This window comes from Phodopus roborovskii, unplaced genomic scaffold, assembly GCF_943737965.1.
Source record: "Phodopus roborovskii unplaced genomic scaffold, PHOROB, whole genome shotgun sequence".
In the NCBI taxonomy this organism is placed as follows: Eukaryota; Metazoa; Chordata; class Mammalia; order Rodentia; family Cricetidae; genus Phodopus; species Phodopus roborovskii.
The window spans coordinates 9,801,255-9,824,453 of NW_026125506.1; the positions used below are offsets into that span (position 1 = coordinate 9,801,255).

The 23,199-nt window shown below is 43.5% G+C and overlaps 1 protein-coding gene across 1 annotated transcript in view; it reads left to right on the top strand.

The window, feature by feature from the left end:
• Positions 1 to 23,199, top strand: part of Hectd4 (HECT domain E3 ubiquitin protein ligase 4) — a 149,196-nt gene that overhangs the window by 18,885 nt on the left and 107,112 nt on the right. The window contains exons 2-4 of the mRNA XM_051176572.1: positions 14,564 to 15,081; positions 19,009 to 19,098; positions 20,863 to 20,993. Coding sequence (XP_051032529.1) covers positions 14,564 to 15,081; positions 19,009 to 19,098; positions 20,863 to 20,993 — 739 coding nt within the window. The remainder of the gene's footprint in view (positions 1 to 14,563; positions 15,082 to 19,008; positions 19,099 to 20,862; positions 20,994 to 23,199) is intronic.

The window sequence follows — 23,199 nt, forward strand, 5'->3', positions numbered from 1 at the left end:
AAGAAACCCTGTCTCAAAAGCAAAAACAAAAAAACCAAACCAAAACCAAAACCAAACCAACTAACCAGAGTAGCCAGTGCTTTATTCTGCCTCTATACTTCCTTATACAAATAGAGATGCTGAGCTGGGTGTTGGTGGCGCATGTCTTTAGTCTCAGCACTCAGGAGACAGAGGCAGGAGGAGTGACTTCCAGGACAGGCTCCAAAACAATACAGAGAAACCCTGTCTTGAAAAACCAAACAACAACAAAACACCAAATAGAAATGCTGGGTCACCCCAGTGAAGTGCAGGGCATCCTAATATGGATCCCTTTGCAGAACAGCTCTTGAGTTAATCAAGTTTGTTAAAATCATTGTTTTCTATGTGGTAGTGAGTTGACTCAATATAAAATTTATTATTTTAAAAGATTTATTTACTTTTTTTTTTTTTTTTTTTTTTGAGACAGGATTTCTCTGTGGGAAAGCTCTGGCTGTCCTATAATGCACTCTGTAGACCAATCTGGCCTCACAGTCACAGAGATCCTCCTGCCTCTGCCTCCCAAGTGCTGGGATTAAAGACTTGTGCCACCACTGCCCAATGGATTTACTTTTATGTATATGAGTTTTTTTTTTTTTTTTTACATGTATGTCCATGCAGTATGTGTTTTTCTAGTATTTGTGAAGGCTAGGAGAGGGAGTCAGATTCACTGAAACTCAAGTTACAGACAGTTGTGAGCTGCCATGTAGGTGCTGGGAATTGAACCCAGATCCTCTGGCAGAGCAGCCAGTGGTCTTAACCACTGAGTGATCTCTCTAGTCTGCTAAATATAAAATTTAAAAAGAATTTTTTCCACCTGCAGTTAGAATGCTTGGTTTTTAAAATGTTCATCTTTTATACAAATTCACCACATCTTAGCATTTGTTTCATGGTCTGTCATCTCTATGACCTGTTAAACTAACAAGAGAGCTATTTCTGGGGGTGGGGCTCAAACACAGCATTCTATGTATTGTCCTATCACACCTCACTCATATAAATGGAATGTGTTTATAGGTTCATCTGGCAAGCAGTTGGCACAAGAGCAAACACAGCTTGGGACAGCATACTGTCCTTATGCTGTCAGTCAGCAGTTCTCACCACCTGCCATGGGCTGGCTCTGCTCTTAGCATCACTGCTTTGGGGACCAGAGTGATGTCTTCCTCATTCCTTTGGAGTGTAAGGGAGCTTGTAACCAACACTGATGGCTAGCAGGAGGAAATGGGAATGCAAGCTAGTTTACTTACCTTACTCCCTATCCCAGACTCATGGTTTTATTTTAAAAAATATTTATTTATGTATTTATGTATGTTTTTGTTTATTTTGAGACATGGTTCTCTATGTAGTTTAGGCAATCCTAGCTCTCACTATGTAGACCAGGCTGGTCTCAAACTCACAAAGATCCATCTGTCTCTCTGCCTCTTGAGTACTGGGGTATGTACCACCATACCCAGATCTCTTAGTTTTCTTTATTGTTTTGTTCTTTCCCCCTTGAGTCCTGCAGGGCTTTCCTATATATAGTCCTAGTTGTCCTGAATCTCTTGATCCTGTCTCAGCCTCCTGAGTGTTGAGATCACAGGCATATACTGCTATGACCAGCTGAGAAATATTTTTCTTTTCTTCTCTTTTCCTTCCCTTTCTTTTCTTTTTTCTTTTTTTTTCTTTCTTAGGCTTTATAATTTCTTAATTTTTCTGTTTCCTTCTTTCTTTTCTTCCCTCCTTCCCTCCCTCTCCCCCCTCTCTTTCACTTTTCAAGGCAGGGTATCTCTGTAGCTTTTGGGGCTGTCCTGGAACTTGCTCAGTAGACCAGGTTGGCCTCGAACTCACAGAGATCTGCCTGTCTCTGCCTCCAGAGTGCTGGGATTAATGGCATGCACCACCATTGCCTGGCTGAAATATATATTTTCTATAATACAATTATGTATTTGTGGTAAAAGAAACAATATGAAAAGTTATAATTCTGTATTAGTGTTCTTATAGACACCCCCCCCCCATACACACATTTGTTTGTAGTTCTGGCTGTACTGAAAATCTGAGATCTGTCTGTCTCTGCCTTCTGAGAGCTGGGATTAAAGATGTATGCCACTACACTTGGCTAACAGTGGCCATTTTATATTTAGTAATAGGTTTTATTCTAAATAACATTTGGGTGGCAGTAGAGGTGTCTCAGATTGTATCTGGTGAGAATTCTATGATGTGACAGTGTTCCAGGGTTTCTAGTGGAAGCCATCAGGGATGTAGCCTTCCAACTGGTTCCTGGATATGAATATGAAGCTCATGTAGGAAATATGTGGGGTGGTTCAGAATGTGAGCTTTGAGCTCAGAGGCCAGGCATTAGTTTGATCTAAACCAGATCCCCTGTCTGTAAAGTAGGATGGCAGCCCCATTACCCACCTCCTGCAGACGTGGGGTGTGGTGACTTCTTACTATAGCTCTGGGCTTCTAGTCACTGGTGAATATTGTTCTCTTACCCCCATTACCAGCCTGCTGTGAATTCCCTCTTTAAAAAATACTTTGTAGGTCTTGGAGATATGGCTTAGCAGTTAAGAGTATTGGCTGCTCTTCCAGAGGTTCAGTTCCTACCACACATGGTCTGTAACTCCAGGTCCAGAAGATCTGACACTCTCTCACAGACATACATGCAGGCAAAACACCAATGCACATAAAATAAAAATAAATCATAAAAATACTTTGTATATATGTACATGTGTTTGCGTGCATGTTCATGTGTGTACCTGTGCATGTGCCATGGCTCCTGTGTGGAGATCAGAGGGTGATCTCAGGTGTTGGTCCTTGCCTTCCACCTTGTTTGAGACAGGATCTCCCCTTTGCCTCTGTGTATACCAGGTGAGTCCACCCACAGGCTTCTGGGGATGCTTCTGTGTCAGCTTCCCATCTCACTGTGTAAGTGCTGAGTTCACATGCCCATCCAGCCTCACCTGCATTCTAGAATCTGAACTCAGTTCTTCATGCTTGCATTGTGAGCACTTTGCCCACCAAGCCAAGCGCCAAGCTATCTCCCCACTCTTTTCTTTCCTAGTTCTTTTTTCTATTTTTTTTTTTCTTTCTTGAGGCAGGGTCTTGCTATGTAATTCTGGCTGTCCTGATACTCTCTATACAGCCCATGCTGACCTCGAACTTGTGGCATTCCTCTACTTCAGCCATCATAGTACTGGAATTACAATTGTGTACCAACATGTCCCGCTTTCCTGGGAACTTTTCACCTTGCTTTGAAGACCACTTAGGAAAAACTGTTGCTTGCATTCTTTTCTTTATAGCACATTACAAATGTTTTACATGGTGCCCAAGATGGTTGTGCATTTACAGGCATTTGCTGCCAAGCCTGATGAGCTGAGCTCCATCCTCAGGATCTGTGTGGTAAAGGGAAAGAATCCACTCCTGCAAGTTGTCCTCTGACCTCCACTTGAGCATCGTGGCATGAACCTTTTCCACAATGTACAGTAAAGCATAGTTTTGGTTTCCTTTTTCTTTGTTTTTGTTTTTTTAGACAAGGTTTTTCTATGTAGCCCTGGCTATACTGGAACTCACACTGTAGACCAGGCTGGCCTCAAACTCAGAGATCCGCCTGTCTCTGCCTCCCAAGTGCTGGTATTAAAGGCATGTGTTACCACTGCCTGGCTTGTTTTCCTTTTTTATTATAACATGTTTATTTATGTGTATGAGTTTTGTCTGTATCTGTGTCTGTGCATCACATGCATGCTTGATGCTCACACAGGTCAGAAGAGGGCACCAGATCCCTGGAACTGAAGTTACAGATGTTTATGAGTCACAGGGGGTGCTAGGAATAGAATCTGTTCTTCTGCAAGAACAAGTGCTCTTCACCACTAGCTCTTCAGCTCTCCTTTTCTTTCTTTTTTTCTTTTTCTTTTTTCTTTTTCTTTCTTTTTTTTTTTTAAAGTTAGGATCTTATACTATACAGCCTTGGCTTACCTGGAACTTGCTATGTATAGTTCAGGCTGGCCTTGAATTCACAGAGATCTACCTGCCTTCCAAGTGCTCAGATTAAAAGTGTGGCCCAGTGTGCCTGGCTGAATACTTGGTGTATTCATTCTGTATCATTTCTTGATAGTTTGTAAAATAGTTTGTAACTACAAATAGTTTGTAACTCAGAAGTGAAGTTAAAAGCAGCATCAAGAAGATGTATTTTGCCTGCAGTGGTGACTTAGAGGGTAAGATATACAGACACCCACACACACCTGCACATGAGCACACACACATTCACAGAACATATAAAGATGTGGGGCTGCATGGTTCAGAAATTAAGCGGAGTTGCCTCCTGCTCTTGCAGGGGACCTATATTTGGTTACTAGTACCCACACTCTAATAACCCATGTACCTCCAGTTCCAGGGAATCCAGTTCCCTTTTCTTGCATCTGCAGGCACTCCATATGGGTGGTGCACACGCATATATGGTACAGCAGTCAAGAGCACTTGCTGTTCTTGCAGAGGACTTGGGTTTGATTTCTATCATTTGTGTGACAGCTAATAACTAGCTGTCCCTCTAGTTCCGTGTGGAGTCTGATGCCCTCTTCTGTCCTCCAGAAGCACCAGGCATGCACATGTTACACGTACATCAATGCAGACAAAACACCCATACACATAAAGTTAGAAATACATACATTTTTGGGTCTGGAGTGGTTTAGAGCTAGGTGGTTTAGAGCACTTGCTGCTCTTGTAGAGGAGCAGGTTTGGCTCCCTGCACCCACATGATGGCTCACATCTGTCACAAGTCCACTTCCAGGGGGTCTGATATCCTTTTCTGGCCTTTGTGGGCACTGCATGAATGTGGTACACAGAAAAATATGCAGACAAAAACACACACAAAATAAAAATAAACAACTGTTTTTTTTTTTTAAAAGAAGAGACAGTATGTATTTTACTCATTAATTTACAACACTTTAAAAACTTAGATTATTTACTGTGTATGTGCACACATGTGAAGGTCAAAGGACTACTTTTGAGGGTCAGTCCTTCTACCCTGGGTTTTGAGGCTCCAACTCAGATTGTCAGCCTTCATGAGGTGCTTTGGCCACTGAGTCATCTTGCTGGCCTGTAATTGATAAAACCCTCAGAAACATGAAATTATGCTTTCCAGATAGGACCATAGGAACTGCCTTTTTGTCTCTGACCACAGATGGGGCAGGGCCAGTAGTTGAGCAGATATTTAACACTGAAGCTACAGATCATGAGCCAGTGTGTGATTTCCCGTTTCTGAAGGTGAATGCCTGCCTGCTTTTAGGCTGGAGTACTGTTACTTTGTGTGAGCAATGTTTGATGTGTCAATTTCACTAGAAGTTTCTGGATTTCCCCTAGATTTGCAAAGAAGGGAGTTGAAGAAGGCCTAAGGAATATATATTGTGTTCTCTTGTTGGCTTCTTGAGCTTCTGCTCATGGTTCCCCTCTCCCAACAGCATTAAGTCTCAGCTAGGACAGGTACATTTAATTTTAGCTAGTTGGTTAGTTTTTCTGAACATTTGTTCTTTGCAGACTGAAGTGACAGATGGTTGAATTCTAAAGTAAAGTCTTTCTTTCAATTTAGAAGAAATAACCAGAAATGCTAGACAAGGTTTCCAGGCAGTTGTCATTAGGTAGGGCTGTGAGTAGAGATTGAGATGGCATGAGACAGGCAATGTTCCTCCTGTTTCTTAGAGGTCCTTAGCGGGGTGCCATGGTCACCTGAGATTTTTATTGAATCTTGCCTAACACAGCCAAGCAGTTAGAAGACAGAGTGTATACAGATCCTGGATGTCTCTGATCTCATAGTCAGCCATGGATGTGCTCATTCTAGGTCCCTTGTTCAAGTTAAATCCTGACTGAGGAAGCTGGGGCAAGGACCAGGAGTCTCAGAGAAGTACAGGGCTGGTGTGCATTTGGAAGGGTGTCTAGTGGTGTTCATTGCTCCTGTTATTTTTCTGTAGTCGAGGGGGAAGAGGTATATGTACTGCTGGGTACCATTGTTAGTTCTTAGCTCCTTCCGTATCTATCAAATATTGGCATCTACCATATGTCAGGTTCTCTGGTACTTAAGAGATGTATTTAGGGTATACAGTGGGCTAAGTTATAAGATACAGTGACAGAATATGAGATGATTTTGAGTAATCTTTTGCAGTAATATTAGCAAGTGCTGTTGAGTGAATGCCTTGTACCAGATGCTGTGCTTTAGGATTGAAAAACCGTTTCATACAGTTCCCCCCTCCCCAAACCAGGGTGTCTCTGTGTAGCTCTGGCTGTCCTGGAATTAAATCTGTAGACCAGACTGGCCTCAGAACTCAGAGATCCACCTGCCTCTGCCTCCCAAGTGTTGGGATTAAAGGCATGTACCACCACTGCCCAGCTTCCATGCAGTTTTTAGTGCTGGATATATAAAGGTGAATGCATCTAGAATGTCATCCTCAAGGACCTTATGATCTGTCTGAATCCTTCTGGTACCTAACAGTTATCTCTACATCATATATGCAAATGCAGCGTGTGGTTAGTATGTCTCCTGTGTGAGCATCTGATGAGTGAAAAGTCTCACTGAGATGTTCTGTATGTATCTCTTATGGAAAATGTCTCATCATACTTCATGTGGATGGCAGCAGCTGACCTTCCTGCATGCACTGTTTCAGGTGGTCACTACAGACCAGAGTTCCCGCCTTGGCACTCTTGATATTTGTGTCAGATCATTCTTGATTGCAGGGCTGGCCTGTACATTGTGGGGCGTTTCCCCAGTTGACGGTCTCTTATCTGTTAGGCGCTGGTAGCCCTCTGTCCTTGTGCTAACCAAGTATGGCTGTCTCCTTAGCCTCAGTTTCCTGTACCCCTCTTTTCTTCTGTAGGCTCTACTCTTTCCCCAGACAGCAGGTGGGCCCTTCTACAGGCAGAGAGAGCATAGCAATACCCCAAGCCTGGCTTGTGCATCAGCTCTTGGGCTCTTCATATCTTATGCTTGGCATATTCTCATTGTATGGGGTAGAGCTGCATCTCTAGGGGAACCATTGACTTCTCACCAGTGAACTCGGTGACCATATTCTGCTTTCCAGGCTGGGATAATAGCTAGTACAGACTGCAGTGTTTTTATTGTTATCATATACCACAAAGAGTGTGTATATGGCACACACAGACACACTAATGTGTGCATGGTATCATGTGTGTACTTGTGTTTGAATTTCCTTTTGAAGAAGAAAATTGCTTATCTTTCTGTGGTCCCCATTCTTTGTTAAAGAAATAGAGCCAGGCGTGGTGGCACATGCCTTCAATCCTAGCATTTGGGAGCAGAGGCAGGCTGAGCTCTGATTTTGATGTTGGCTTGGTCTACAGAGTAATAAGTTCCAGGCCAGGCAGAGCCACAAACTAAGACCCCATCTCAGAAACAACGAAGATGTAGGTCCTCACCAGTGTCTTCAGAACCCCATGTTCTCTATAGTCCAGCTCTCCATCTTCCTCAGAAACAGTCTTGAATATTCTTTTTCTTTTCTTTATTGTTTCATTATGTAATGCACAAACCCCTAAGTAACAGAGAGCTGGGTTTTGTGTGTTTCTAGGGTTTCTTTGTATAAGTAGTCTGCCATGTGACTTTTTAGGCTGTTTTTGGTTTCATGTGTTATGATCCTTCTGCGTTGGGTACTTCTGTTATTTTCGCTGCTCTGTGTCAATGCCTGATTTAGGACAGTGTGTCCGATGTTATCAACAGTGGGCCTGTGACTGCCCTTGTATATGTTGTCTGACTCCATGTGTAGCATTTCTTTGGGAAATTACTTAGGAGTAGACTGAAGGCTAACTTGGTATTGCATGCTGAACAATAATCCTTAAGATAAAAGGTCCAACCCTGGCTCACAGACCAAGTAGTCCCAGCTACTTGGAGAGGCAGGAGGATTACAAATTATAGGGTGGATTCAAGTTCAGTTTAGACAACTTGGTGACATTCCCCAGCCCCTGTCTTTCCTATTATTATTATTATTGTTGTTGTTGTTGTTGTTATTGTTATTATTATTGAAAATTATCTAAGGTATCCCACATTGGTTTTGAACTTGCTGTATAGCCAAGGCTGGCCTTAAACTACTGCCTCTCCTGTCTCCATCCCCAAGTACAAGAATTATATGTATGTCCCGTCATGGCTGGCTCTGAGATCTTGTCTTAAACAAATGTATAAAAAGGGTTTGGGGATACAGCTTGGTGGTAGATTGCTTACCTGGAATGTGTGAGGCTCTAGGTTGTACCCTGAGTTCCTGAGTACCAGTGGGAAAGATTCTGGCCCTTGGAACCTGTAACTGCTTCTTTATAAGGAAAGGAGTCTTTGCAGTGTCAGGAGGCTCTAGATACAATCAGGCGCTTATAAGAGGGGTAGAAAAGCGAGGCAGAGATTGAAGGAGTACAGCCATGGTGCTGGCTGCTAACAGAAGCCAGAAGAGCCTCTGGTGGAGCTGTAGATTTTAGCCCCAGGATAGTGAACTGGGACTCTGACTTCCAGAATTATACAAGAATAGCTGCCATTTTAAACCATATTTGTGTTGACTTGTTACAGTGGCTACAAGAAATCAATATGGTGCATTTTCTTTCCTTTAAAAATTTTTGTCACAGGGTCTCAAAGTAGCCCTGGCTGGCTTAGAACTTGCTATGTAGAACACATTGGCCTTGAACTCTCAGGGATCCCCACTTGCCTTCTGCCTCCTAAGTGCCACAGTTTTTAGTTTGTTTGATTTTGTTTTTTCCAGACAGGGTCTTTCCATGTAGCCCTGGCTGTAGACCAGGCTAGCCTTGAACTCACAGAGATCTGCTTGCCTCTGCCTCATGAGTGTTGGGATTAAATTTGCATGCCGTCTAAAGTTGCATGCCATCACTGCCTGGCAACAGCTTTTGTATTTTATCAGTAGGATATTTCACTAAACAATTATGTGAAACTCACCATTGTTGTTGGTGTTGGGTTTTTTGGGGTGATGGCTCACTGTGTAGATTAAGCTGGTCTGAGACATGTTACCATGCCTGATTTAAACTTACTTGATATGTTTCTGTCCAATGCAGTTATTATTCTTATTGTTTTGGCAAAAATAACCTTTCTTCAAATGGGCTATTCTTTACACAGGGTCTTGCTCTAGCCAAGTGTTCTGTTATTGAGCCAAACTCCCACCCCTGTAGTCTTTTCCCAAAGAAATATAGAAGTGACTAATATGTCTGTGGAAAGATGTTCAACATCATTAGTGGCCAGAGAGATGTAGATCAAAGCAAGGGAGATGCCACTGCACATCCATAGTATGGCTCTGGTGTAAAGAGGTGGAGATAACGGGTGTTAGCAGCTGTATGGGGTAAGTTGGAATCCTCAGACATGGCAGTGCACTGTGACATGGTGCAGCCACTTTAGATGACAGTTTTGTGCCCCCCCCCCCATGGTGACATGACCAAACCTAGTCCTAGGGTTATAACATGGTAAATTAAAGCATTTCTATATAACCTGCATATGGATATTCATGGCAGTATTCTTCATTCGTGCTAACATGGCCATCTCCTAATGAAAGAGTAAACAGACATAGGTCAGTATAGGATAAAGGAATGAGAGCTGATGCATTGCAACAGCATGAGCCTTGAAAACAGATGCTAAGGGAGACAGGCCAGCCACAAAACACCATACACAATATGATTCCATTTAGATGAATTGTCAGGAACAAACAACTCTCTAGAAAAGGAGATTAAAATAGGTTTTTCCAGGGCTGGAACATTTGAAAAATGGGGATATATTAGATACATTGTTTCTTGAGGGGGCTGACCAAATGTTCTAAAATGTGTATATACTAAAAGTCATGGTGGGGGGATAATGGGATGGATTTTATGATGAGTTATATTATAGTAAGTCTTTAATAAAGGTTGTGTTCTTTAAAAAAAAAGACCAGGTAGAATTACCTAGGGAGTCTTTTAAAATACAGATTCCAGGGTCCCTGGCTAGACCTTCCAAGATGATCTGAGAAACATATCTTTCTGTACAAGGGGCTTTTGTAAAGCAGGTCCACACAAGGACTCCGAGGCATTCTGTGAATTATTAGCCCAAATTTTTATTGTGCAGTGCACCTTGTTCTTGACTCAGGGGCAGCAGAGACTGTCTTCCTCTTCCATTCCGTGAAGGCAGCCCTTTCGTCCCACTTCTTTTGCAGGCCATTCATCCCAGCTTCTCTGTAGACCAGGCTGACCTTGAACCCATAGAGATCCATCTGCCTCTACCTCCAGAGTGCTGGGATACACCCCAACTTCTCTAGCCATTTCTCCTGTGACATGTTTTCCATATTAGTTGGGTCATCCCCTCTAGTCTTTTAAGGGACTCTTAAAACATTGTGCTTAATACTAAACAAGACGGTCCAGCTGCAGATTAACCACTGCAAAGTATAAATGGGGTCACTACCAGCCTTGTTTCTACATTTGAAGATTATATTAGTTTTTTTTTTTTTTTTGAGGGGAAGGGGATTATTTTGAAGTAGGTTGTCTCTAGTAGTCATTGAACTCACTTTGTAGCCAAACCTGACTTTGACCTCTTGATCCAGGTGTCTCTGCCTCTCCAGTGCTGTGATTATAGGTGTGAGCCATGATGTCTAGTGTGGCTGGGACCCCTTAATGTGACTAGTCCTTAGCCACAGTTATTCATAGGAAGCTCTGGGAAAATCAGGTTCCAGAGGAAGTTTAATAAAAAAAAAAAAAAAAAAAAAAAAAAAAAAACAATGGATCAAATAGCAAATCAGGTTCGTTTCAGTTTTGGCACCAAGTGAAGGCTTAATTAGTGAAGGAAGGTGGAAGTTGCTATCACAGACACCAGTTATGTGAAGACCCTTTTGAAAACAGGAGCCGTTGAAAGTGAGTTTGAATGAACACGTTCTAAGACTGGGTAAAGTTACGTAGGTTGAGAACTGAATTTAGATGATAAGTGATGCTCACTTGATTTAGGCTTCACTCCTGGAGATGGAATTCTACTCTTCCATTTACTATTCATTCACTTGGCTCAAAGGTCTTTTTGGTCTACTTTGAATTTCTGAAACCAGCCTAGTTTGGCATGATTACCATCTACATAGCATGAACAATGGTAGAAAAATATGCAAAGTGGATTAAGAATTCCTTTTTTGAAGGTTCAATATTCTGCTTCACTTAAAAACTGTATGAGGCTGAAGCCCACCACCGGCTGATGTGGATCAGTTCACTTGATGACTGACGTGGTTAACGTGCTGCAGTGGGGACACAGTGAATAAAGTGATGGGGCTTGTCTTCCTGGTGCATCACTGTGCCTCAGTGTGACCGTCATTTCTTTCCAAGTGATGTTCATTGATGGTTCACAGCACCCAGCAGTGTGGCGGGCTTTCCTATTTTCCTTCCCACCCGTTGCCCCTGAGCAGGAGCATAGTCAGCCCCATGCTGTGGATGCAAAGTGGAACAGTTCCTATAGTATTGGAGTCAATTTTGTCAGGTGTCTCCAGAGTTTGCTGTATGTCAATTGCTGTCACCATTTGTTTGACTTCCAGTTATTAAAGATATCGTGTGTGTGTGTACATTCATGAAGTTGCTCAGAGAGAATTAGATTCCCTGGGGGCTGGAGTGTTGGACTACCGAGTTATCTGATATGGATGCTAGATACCAAACCTGGGTCTTTACCAAGAGCAGTAAGCACACTTTACTGCTGAGTCATCTCTCCAGCCCAGTTTGTTTTTGAAAAAGGGTCTTTTTGTAATTAAAAAAAAAAAAAAAAGTGAAAAACCATGCAACGGAATTCAAGTGGAAGGTTTTTTTTTTTTTTTTTTTTTTTTTTTTTTTTTTTTTTAAATTAGGGGAAAGGGGTTGTAAGAAAAGGAAAGGGGAGGGGGGAGACTGGCCTGCAGAGACAGGGGCAGCAGAAGAGAGGGGAGGGGCATGGGCTGGGGGAAAAGGGAACATAGTGAATGGGCTCTTAGTGTCAGAGCCCCACGGCAGGCCAGTGCAAATGCCTGAATACTAACAGGTCTTATGTAGCCTAGGTTGGCATAATCTCACTGTGTAAACAAGAATCATCTTGAATCTCTGATCTTTTTTTTGTACTACAGTACTGGGGTCACAAGTGTGTGTTACCCCACCTGGGAAATGTAATTTTTCTTATTTTAACTATTGAGTCTTGGTTAAAATCAGACTTAGAATGCAAAGAATATTTTCCTCCCTTCTATTAGACCTTCCAGAATGACTGTTAGTTTAAAAAATCCATACATATATAAAATAATAAAATTGCGTTAAGGCTATGGGTTACTTTGGAAGTCACTTCCTTAATTGGGGTTACTTCAGCATTTACCACTAAGGTACTTAGTGGTCATTATGATTAAGGATGACAGGGAGCTTCTCTTTTCTTTAAATAGCTTTCTCCTGTTTTAAAGAGAAAAATATTAATTTTCTAATGGCATTTTGGTCAGAAGCAGTTACTGAGAGCAGTGATTTTATATAAGGACCTGAGACAAGTCATTCAGTATTCATAAGTACAAGAATAGAGTGTCCTGAAGCTGATGTACTAAAGCCCAAAGGTAGGGCATCTGCAGGAAGTGGCTTTGGCATTGTTCATGACCTTCAGACTGGAGAATCTGAAGTGTACAGCTGCTGCAGGGGAGATGCCTTACCTAATGGGAGGTGTGGATGCTGCCGAGTCTATGAGCACAATGGCCATTAAAGTGCATAGAGCGTGTAATACTTGATTAATTACAACTCAGCTTTTGTTATTTCTTCCACCCAATGTGACTCCTGGATATACAACCCACTTGTGTATACTTTTACTTCTCTCCTGGAACTAGCTAGCTCTTTAGACCAGGCTGGCCTGGAACTCACAGAGATCCGCCTGCCTCTGCCTCCTGAGTGCTGGGACTAAAGGCGTGTGCACCACCAACGCTCCGCTCTAACAGTGTTTCTAAAATACACTGATAAGCATGAAAGACTCTATAGTCTACTCCGAACTATATTATATTTTATGTAAATAATAATATTTAATAGCAATATAAGCTGATAATATAATGTAATATAAGCAATAAATATAAAACTATACAATATGTTATATATTTACCTAAAATTCTGTTATAAGTACTCTAGTTACATTGTTAGCACTGACTTGAAAGGTAACTTAGAGCCAGGTGGTGTTGGCTCTAACCAGTAGGACAACCAGGACTACACAGAGAAACCCTGTCTTGGAAAAAGAAAGAAAAACAAACTATGGGTTAAATGACCCTGAGTTGTTATAAGTATTAAGTCTCTAACGTCTCTTACCAAGTGGATTGTCAAAACAGATGGGATCTTTATTTGTCGAGTCTAGAGTGCCCACTAATAAATGGTGGGTGTTCACTGTTGTTTGGTCCTGAGGTACACTCTGTTCTTATTGTTGCCTACCCATTACTTCTCTTGTTGTGATAAAGACTTATCCAGTTCTTTGTGTCCAGTATTCGCCATTATTTTCTTGCCAAAATGCATGGTTCTCAGGAGGCGTCTTCTAGATTTAAACTAAGAAAGAGCCAGCACTCTCAAGTGCAAACAAAGGAGTTGAGGATGCAGAGCTTGCAGCAGCACACTAGAGGCTGGCCCTGGCCCTGGAGAGTCAGATGGGAGGAGAGGCTTGGAGAAAAGCAAAGAAGTTTTGTATCCTGGATCTCTGTAGCATGCTTTATGATTTGAGTACTTCCTTACCCCCTCTTTTTTCCTTGGGACTAGCCTTGGACATTCTGTCCCAGCCTCCTCTGAGTGCTGGGATTATTGGCCAGCACTGCTGACTATTTGGGGATTTTTCATTAAGTCTAACCTCTGTTTATGCATGCATGCATGCTCATGCACACACACACACACACACACATACACGCACACACACATACACATACACGCACACACACATACACACACACACACGCACACACACACACGATGCTGAGGATTGTACCCAAACAGGTTAAGCATGCCCTGTACTGGTCAGCCATCATCCTCTGTGCTCCAGGAAAGCCTGGAGCAGGGATATTTCAGTCAGTGAAGAACTAACTCTACAGGTCATGTTTTCCATTTGGTTGGAATGGATGCTGACTTTTTACTTTTTATTATTATTTTTTGTTTTTCTTTATGTGTGTCTGTGATGTGTGTGTTTGGGGATAGAGTTTGACATCAAGTATCTTCCTTGTTGAGGCAGGGTCTCTTAGTTGAATCCAGAACTTCCTGATTTAGCTAGTCTAGCTAGCCAGCTTACTGCAGGGTTCCTCTGTATTTGTATCCCAAGCGCTCTAAGACTGTAGGTACTCTGCCATGATTGCGTAGCATTTACATGTGTGGTGGGGGTCCAAGCACTGCTTCCCACACACAGGCAAGCACTTTATTCACTAACCTGTTTCCTTAGCCTCTTGTTTTGCTTTTTTGAGAAGGGTGACACTCTGCAGCCCAGGCTGTGGATCTTACTTAATTCCTGAGGGCTGGAATTAAAGGTGTGAGCCACCATGCCCAGCACTGTGGACTCTTTGTAGAGTCTCCTGGGCATGTCTGCTTCCATAATGACTTTGGTGAAGACAGTACATACCCACTTTTCTCTTGTATTTTTCTTTAGATTTTAACATTTGAGACCAAGAACCCGACTGAGTTAGCAGAACGTTTGCGCTCCGTTTGCGGAAATCAGAGCAATGCCTATGCCCGCCTGCTGGAATACCGCCTGAATGCCTTGCGTGGACTGTGGAACGCCCAGCGCCAGCTGGCCCTGGAGGAGCAGCATGAAAGGGAAGGCTCCGGTGATGAAGAAACCTTGGCCCTGCTCAAGCGCCAGGGCTTGCTGCAGCAACCTGAGCAAGCGCCCTTCACGTCCCGGGTGGGCCTCCTGTTGGTCTTCCCCCTTATTCAGTCCCAGAGTAGAACAGACCCCTCCCTCTGTAACATAACTGCTGAGGTGCTATTGAACTGCCTGCGTGACTGTCAGCCTCTGAGCTTGACCAAGGAGCCTGCCGACTGTCTCAATGGGATAGAAACCTTGCTGTGCTCTTGGCTAGAGGAGACCTCGGACACAGGCCGACACATACCACACAAGCAGAAGGAGAATGCTGCCGCTGCCCTGGTGGCTTTGGCATGTGCCAGGTAAGGAAGATGACACAATGTGCCACTTGGGGACCCTCTGCCTTCTGCAGTTGCACCAGGTGTAGTTCATGGGTATCTCAGCATATGCTTCTGTTTTTAGTGTTGAATGTCACAGATGTCACAGTTTAGATCATACCTGATGAGTCCAGCTTTTGGTGTTTTTTTCCCCCCCAGACAGGGTTTCTCTGTGTAGCTTTGGGGTCTGTCCTGGCACTCGCTCTATAGATCAGTTTGGTCTTGAACTCATAGAGATCCGCCTGCCTCTGCTTCCTGAGTGCTGGGATTAAAGGTGTGCGCCACCACTGCCAGACTCAGCTTTTGGTGTTCTGCTCTGCTATAATGACAGCTAGGGGCAGCCGTCTTGGCTGCAGCGATGGCTCTCAGATGGCTCACCTTCCACATCAGAGGGTGCTATGCCTGAGTTTCTCCCATCAGGAGAAGCAGAATGTTGTAGAGATGTTAATCTTCTTTCAAATGTTTGTCAATAAAGGAGTCTCTCAGAAAATTACAGGATTGAGTTTTCACCTGGTCACAAGACTAAGTCATAGATTGTCTTTCTGGGCCCCCATTTATATATTTTTAATATTTTACATTTAGTTATTGTTTATGTGGGTTGTGTGCATATGACATAGTGTGAGTGTGGGTATCAGAGGACAACTTGCAGGATTTAGTTCTCTTCTTCCACTGTGTAGGTTCTGGGATAGAATTCAGGTCATCACGATGGTAGTGAGTGCCCTTGCCTGCTGACCCATCTCACCTGCCCTGGGGTCTGGTTTAACTGAACGATGTCTTGGTGTGTGTAAAGATGTAGTAGCATGTTGTCCTCTGTGCTGATGTTCTTGACATGCTGTCACTGGGAAATAGACTTGGGAGTTTGTCCTTTTCCATCCCACAGGGTCTTGCTGCAGTGCCCAGGCTGAGGAGGAAGTTCACTGCCCTTGTTTCTTTCTTAGTGTATTGTCAGGGACCTGTTAGAGTCATTCCCTGCCTGTCTAGGGTCACTCACTTGTCTTTCCTCTTTACAGTTTTTTCTGGGGAGGGGCGGGTGCAGTCAGCCATTTGTAACCCAGGCATATGTGGGGAAACTGTCTTGGAGGAGGATCTCTCTTTATGGTTTCAAAACTGACCTTCAGTTGACTGAATCTCCAGTTATTTTTAAAGGCAGGGTAGCATCATCCTACACTGTCAGCTTCTTTGCCTGGAGCAAACTGTCATAGGTTGGTCCTGGTTCCTGAAGACTACAGCTAATTTTGAAAACTCTGGCATGAGCTTCATTCTGGAGACATTGGCTGATACAGAAATAAGATTCTCTATAAAGGCTTTAGATTAGATTGATTGATTTTTCTGCATATGCAAAAAAGCAATTTTGAGAGTTGAATAGATTTATTATCAATGTAAAAGTTCCATTTTGAGAAAATTCCCACTTAGACCGTGCTATCTTTAGGCAGGATGTTGGGAATAATCAACCTTTTAGTTTTGAGTATTTCGTTGTTAAACATTGGATCATTAAATTCACTTTGTAGTTGTGAACCAAAATTCATTCCAACCACAAATACTTATTAAAATTGAATGTGTTTGAGATTCCAAATTCTATTTGGCACAAATATGAAATGAATATTCCTCCTTCTCCACCTCTTTAATTAGGTTTGCTTACAAGAGCATGGGGGAGGGATTATTTACAGGAGCATGGGTATCTTATCAATGGCTAAATCACTGAAGATAAAATGTTCCTCCCTCCCTCAGCAACCGCTAACTGCCTCTGAAAGGGTGAAACCTCCTGAGCCCTTTCCCACTCCATTGCACAGTGTGGATGGCTACGTCTTGTGTAGGTCTCATACTGGTAGCCAATAACAATAGCTGCTGTGACTTTATGACTACACAGTCATGTCACCCAGAAGACATCATTTCGCAAGATGTTCCCTGAGCCTCAGAGGGATCATGTTCATGCCCCGCTCAGGGCAGAGCATCCAACAGTTACTAACCCTCAGGACTGTACCTAGTTATGAGTACTTGCTTGACACTCACTGAAAAATGACACTGCTCCGACCAAAGCTGGCAGCAGCATTAAGCTATGAGCATGAACATAAATATTTAGAAGACGATTTGATGGGTACAAGTTGTCTGTAAGAAAACAACTGTAGTGACTTTCCTAGTAGGACCTATCACCTTCCCAGTCATAGGCTTTTGGCTAGGTTTCCTGTACCAGGTGAGTTCCCTGAGTGGTTGTTTACTGCCTCCCCCCTCCATCAGCCATGCCATTATTGCCTGGCAGGTCATGGTGTGGTACTCAGTCTTCATAACTTAGTGAGGCTGTTAATGGATTTTCTCTCCTAGCAGCCCACCTGGTATCTTCCAGCACCCTGAAAGCTAGCCAGCAAGGAGGAAGTTTCTAGTTTCTTTTGCATTGGGTGGGGGGACTTTTTTGGGGAGGGGCTAATGTTATCACTTTATCAATCAACTACCATTTTCTTTTGTTTTTGAGATGGGGTCCCCTATGTAAGCCAAGGCTGTCAGGGAGATCATGATTCTTCCTTCTCAGCTGTGTTCGCAGGCATTAGCTACACACCTGGCTTACAAGTAATACTTATCTAACATCTCTCTGGCTTGTAGGAGCCTTGCTAACTCTTAGGACATAGAGATTCATAGAGTTGGCAGTTGAATGGTCCAGGCATGATTCATTTTGCAAAACCTTCATGCTCACTGCTTTTATGTCAAGAAACAGTGGTGTGCAGGCAGAGTCCCTAAAATTCCAGGATTTGTATGAGAGTGAAGAGGGCAGCCACATACATGCCCAGTTTCAGTGTCATGTCCAGGCTACAGGCAGTGTCTTTATACCGTACTGCCAACCTGCCTTATCCTGTTCTCTGAAGCGTACAAGATAGTGCAGAGGGCAAATTAAAAGGAAGCCTGAGTGTAAGGAGTAGGGTTTTTCCTCCTGCTGCCTGGTCTTATCCCGCCGCTGCGCCAGCCCCAATTAACACACCGAGACTCTATATTTGATATAATTCTGTTGGCCCGTTACTAGTTTCTTATCGGCTAGCTCTGTCTTAATTATTGACCCATTTCTATGTATTTCCACGTGGTCTTACCGAGAGCAGAGGTCTCTCCTGTTCTTACCTGTTCTCTCCAGGCTCTCCATCCTGACTCCTCCTTACTACTTCCTCTTTCCTCCTTGTCTCCTAGTCCCTCCTATCTTCCTTTCCTATTGGCCAACAGTGCTTTATTCATTAACCAGTATAAGAAACATATACAGAATGACATCTCCCATCACCTGAGCCTGCTAGGTCTCGTGATGGGCATTCCATTTCTGTTGAGCATAGACACAAGATACCTTCCAGTTAAGGCTTGCAATGGAGTCAGCTCATCAGGTCCAGGTGATTTATACCTAGAGTGCTGCCAGGCAGGTTTTTGTATCTTGAAAACACCTTCCTTTGAATCCTGCTGACCTCCCAGACTTCCCAGAGCCTCTTGCTCGGGAAACCATGAGGAAATCGGTGAATAGTAAGTCCTGCAAGTGAGATGCTGTGTGGAGAGGAGGAACTTAAAAGACTTCAAGATCAAGTTTGGAAACACTGTTAGCCCTGAGGCTCACTCACCCTGTGACATCTTTCCTGAGGATTGGGTGGTACAGTGGTGGAGACTGTCATTACAAGACACCCCAGGTGCTTCAGCCTGTGCTTTTGGTTTTGTGTCAGTGGGAATGCAGGGACATCTCCATAGTCAGAATTGTGTTGGCCTCCCGTCTCACATTGTACCAGAGCCAGTGGTTGTGGGTAAGATGGCTGAAGTTTGTATATTTTCTGACCTGTAGAAGTAGATAGACCTATCTTGGATCCTTCTCCTGTGGTTAATAAAATGGATACTGGCTGCCTGACTGGCTTGGTTTTCAGTGTCGGTGGCTTTTCCATCCCTTTCTTTTCTCTCTAGGGGATCATTGAAGACTTTTGTCCACACAGTCCATCTGCTGCAGAGACAGACTGAGCTGGGCTCCCTGCCTGTCGCCGATGTTTTATATAGGTGAGTTTTCCCTCTCGATCTTTGTCCTTCTAAACAAAGAGCATGGCTGCTCTTAGGGACAAACAGATTACTAAATCGTACTAACTCACAGTTTTGAATAAATGTAGAATCATAATTAATTGCTTAAGGATGTGAAAGTGATTCTAGAGTAGTTTTTATTTTTTATTATTTTTTTTTTTTTTTGTCCAATTTAAAAACAAGTCCTAGTCTGTGATGAGTTCTTACTGTAATATGAGGTGACAGTGTGTTGAGGTGTAAAGAAGAAATTGAAATCACTCTTGATCTTGTTATCCAGCAAGACTGCTTGTATTCTTTGGATCTGTGTACTTCCTACACATGGGCCTCTTTGCCTCTGTTTCTTTTTCCCTCATACACATTTGTCTATTTAATACACATACACATTTCATCTGGGGATGTAAAGCCAGGTGTAGTGGTGCATGTTCATTAATCTAGCACTTGGAAGCTAGAGGCAGAAGGATCCGGGAGTTCAAGGCCAGCCTGGCTTATCTGAGACAATATTACTAAAATCTAAAGCCCCTTCCCCAAATAATTAAATAAGTAAAATAGAATGAGTACATTTTATATACAGGTAGATTTAAATTTTTGAGGATGTTAAAGGTTTTAATTTATCATGTATGTGTGTGGGTACACCCATGGTGTGCAGTACAAGTATGGAAGAGGCCACTTAGGGGATCAGCTCTCTTCTGCCTTCTTCCTTGTGGAGTCAGGGTCTTTCCTGTGCTCTGCACCACACACTCTAGGCTACCTGGCTTCCTGAGCTTCTGTTCCCTTCTCTATGTGGCAGTGCTGGGATTGGAGGTGTGCACTACTGCGCATGGTGCAGTGCTGGGATTGGAGATTTGCACTACTGTGCATGGTGCAGTGCTGGGATTGGAGGTGTGCACTACTGTGCATGGTGCAGTGCTGGGATTGGAGATTTGCACTACTGTGCATGGTGCAGTGCTGGGATTGGAGGTGTGCACTACTGTGCATGGTGCAGTGCTGGGATTGGAGATTTGCACTACTGCGCATGGTGTAGTGCTGGGATTGGAGGTGTGCACTACTGTGCATGGTGTAGTGCTGGGATTGGAGGTGTGCACTACTGCGCATGGTGTAGTGCTGGGATTGGAGGTGTGCACTACTGTGCATGGTGCAGTGCTGGGATTGGAGATTTGCACTACTGCGCATGGTGTAGTGCTGGGATTGGAGATTTGCACTACTGTGCATGGTGTAGTGCTGGGATTGGAGATTTGCACTACTGCGCATGGTGTAGTGCTGGGATTGGAGATTTGCACTACTGTGCATGGTGTAGTGCTGGGATTGGAGGTGTGCACTACTGCGCATGGTGTAGTGCTGGGATTGGAGGTGTGCACTACTGCGCATGGTGTAGTGCTGGGATTGGAGATTTGCACTACTGTGCATGGTGTAGTGCTGGGATTGGAGGTGTGCACTACTGTGCATGGTGCAGTGCTGGGATTGGAGGTGTGCACTACTGTGCATGGTGCAGTGCTGGGATTGGAGGTGTGCACTACTGTGCATGGTGTTTTACATCCATCCCAGGGTTGAACTCAGGCCATCACCTTGCACAGCTGGTGCCTCTTGTCCACCAAGCATTGCTCTGTAAATTTTCATTGAAATATGTCGTGAATACTGTTCAGATGTAGATTTCTTTAAACCATTTGTGTTTTCTCCTTGAGCTGGTAAGTAGACTATTCTGGAATGGGCGTTCTCAGGTCTTTGCAATTCTCCTTCACCCCTTTACAGGCTGCTGCTTTTGGAAGGGGGACCTGGATCCCCATCCTGTTTACTTGGGGGAAAACATATAGTATCCTGGGGGTATGAAGACATGCTGCCTGCACCAGATAGCAACACTGGCTCCAGTTCTGAGAACAAAGGTAATGCAAGGTTTGGTGCCCTGGGATTAACACTAAGATGTGAAAAGAGTGGTTTTAGATCACAGTGGCAAAGGCTTTGGCTAGAGCCCTGAGTTCCTTTTAATGAAGAGCTGGAGATTCCCATACAGTGTGCTCGCTGTTTGCTTTGTCAGTGCAAGTCTGAAGGCTGATACTCAGGGTGGCGAGCAGACAGGCAGTCTGTACTGCCCTAGTAAAGGGCCATTCCATGACCCTAGCAAGTAGCATGGGTTATTTCACTTGGCTCATGCTCCTCAGATCGCTGAAGCCCCATGATGCCATTTCTTCTAGTCATTTACTGTGCTCATTATGGTCTCTTCAGTGCTAAAGACAAAAGAATGCTGAAGGAAGCTTGAAGGGCACATCCCTTATATGAAGTAGGAAATGTTGGAGTATTTTTACATAATTTTAGAGGGTTACATGCCAGTTTATTATAAGACCTCAGCAAAAATGGCAGAAGCTCTCTTAAGTAACCTACTTGCCAGACTCTTCAGATGACTTGGGTCTCCACAGTGGCTCTGTAACTGTTCAGACAGCACCCAGGTCATCAGCTGTGCACTGCCCTCCCACTGGGCATTACAGCTTGCCAGAAGTAGACTTTGCTTCCAAACTGATTTGTGGTTGTAATTGGCTATCAGTTATTATAATGACGTTACTTACTGTAACATGATAACATAGATGTCAATGGCTGTTACATAACTGATGAAATAGGAGTAGAAAAGAAAAAAAGCCCCAAAGAGTGTCTCACTGAGCAGTGATTGTTTTGGAAAGAACTCAGTTGCATCTCAGAGAAATTGATGCAGAGTTGGTTGAGAGCCTGACCAGCACACCCCTTTATTCTCTTCCCTCTGTGACCCCCCCTCCCCCATCAAGTCTTAGGCACAGAGTGCAGTATGAGCAACGACTGCTCAGCACCTCACAGCCCAGAGCCCTTCTCGTATTACCCTTTCTTTTGGAGAGTGCTGAGAGGAGGGGCCAGGAAGACCTGGTCCACAGTTGTCAGAGAGAAGGCCACCTGCTGTGCCCAGGCAGTGCTCACAGGATGAGCTCCAACTTCTGCTTGGAGCTAAACTGCATCCCCTAGGGGAGGGTTTCCAAGGGTGACAGCATCAGGCTGATGTGTTGGCTTTTGTGTCTGGGTGTGTTTCTTAGAATACTTGTAGAATAATAAATAATTCTTCTGCTCCTTTCCTCCTTGCCCTCTTCTTCCTGATTCCTTCCTTTTCTCCACCCATCCCTTTTCTTTCCCTCTCCTTTGGTTTTGGAGACATGTTCTGCATGGTCCAGGCTGTTTTCAAACTCCGGGATTCAAGGAGTCCTTTTTGCCTCAGCCTCTCTAGTTAGAACACTTCTGTGTAACTTTTGTTTGTTTGTTTTCCTCCTGTTTTTCAAGACAGGGTTTCTCTGTGTAATAGTTCTAGCTATCCTGGAAGTCACTCTGTAGACCAGGCTGGCTTCAAACTCACAGAGATCCTCCTGCCTCTGTTTTGAGTGTTGGGATTAAAGGAGTGAGTATACCACCACCACCACCTGGCTCCATGTAACTTAATACTGAAACATTCAGCATTGGCAGAATTTGTGAGAACATTGTAATAAACCCATGGATTATCACTCCACTTACTAAATATTAACTCTTGGCCAGTTTTGTTTAGTTGGTTCCCTTCATTCCTGTCTATTGTCATACACACACTAATGGATTTAAAGATGGGCAAATAAATGTAATAGTTTCAGTGAAAATATTTAAGATGCCACAGGGTGTGGTTGACACATTCCTTTAATCCTAGCACTCTAGTGGCAGAGGCAGATGGATCTCTATGAGGACAGAGGGCTTTACACTGAGACCCTGCCTCTTAATTAATTGATTAATCAATAAAGTGGAGTTGAAAAGATGACTCAAAGATTAAGGATTAGAGCACTGATTTCAGGGCTGGAGAGATGGCTCAGCAGTTAAGAGCTTCTTCCAGAGGACTGGGGTTCAATTTCAAGCCCCCACATTGCAGCCCACAACTGTCTGTAACCTCAGTTCCAGGGGATCTGATGCCCTTACAAAAAGTATATACAGGCAAAACATCAGTGCCCATTAAATAAATAAATAAATAAATATTTTTTTTTTTTTCTTTTTTGGTTTTTGTTTTTTTCTGTGTTTTTGGAGGCTGTTCTGGACCTAACTCTTGCAGATCAGGCTAGT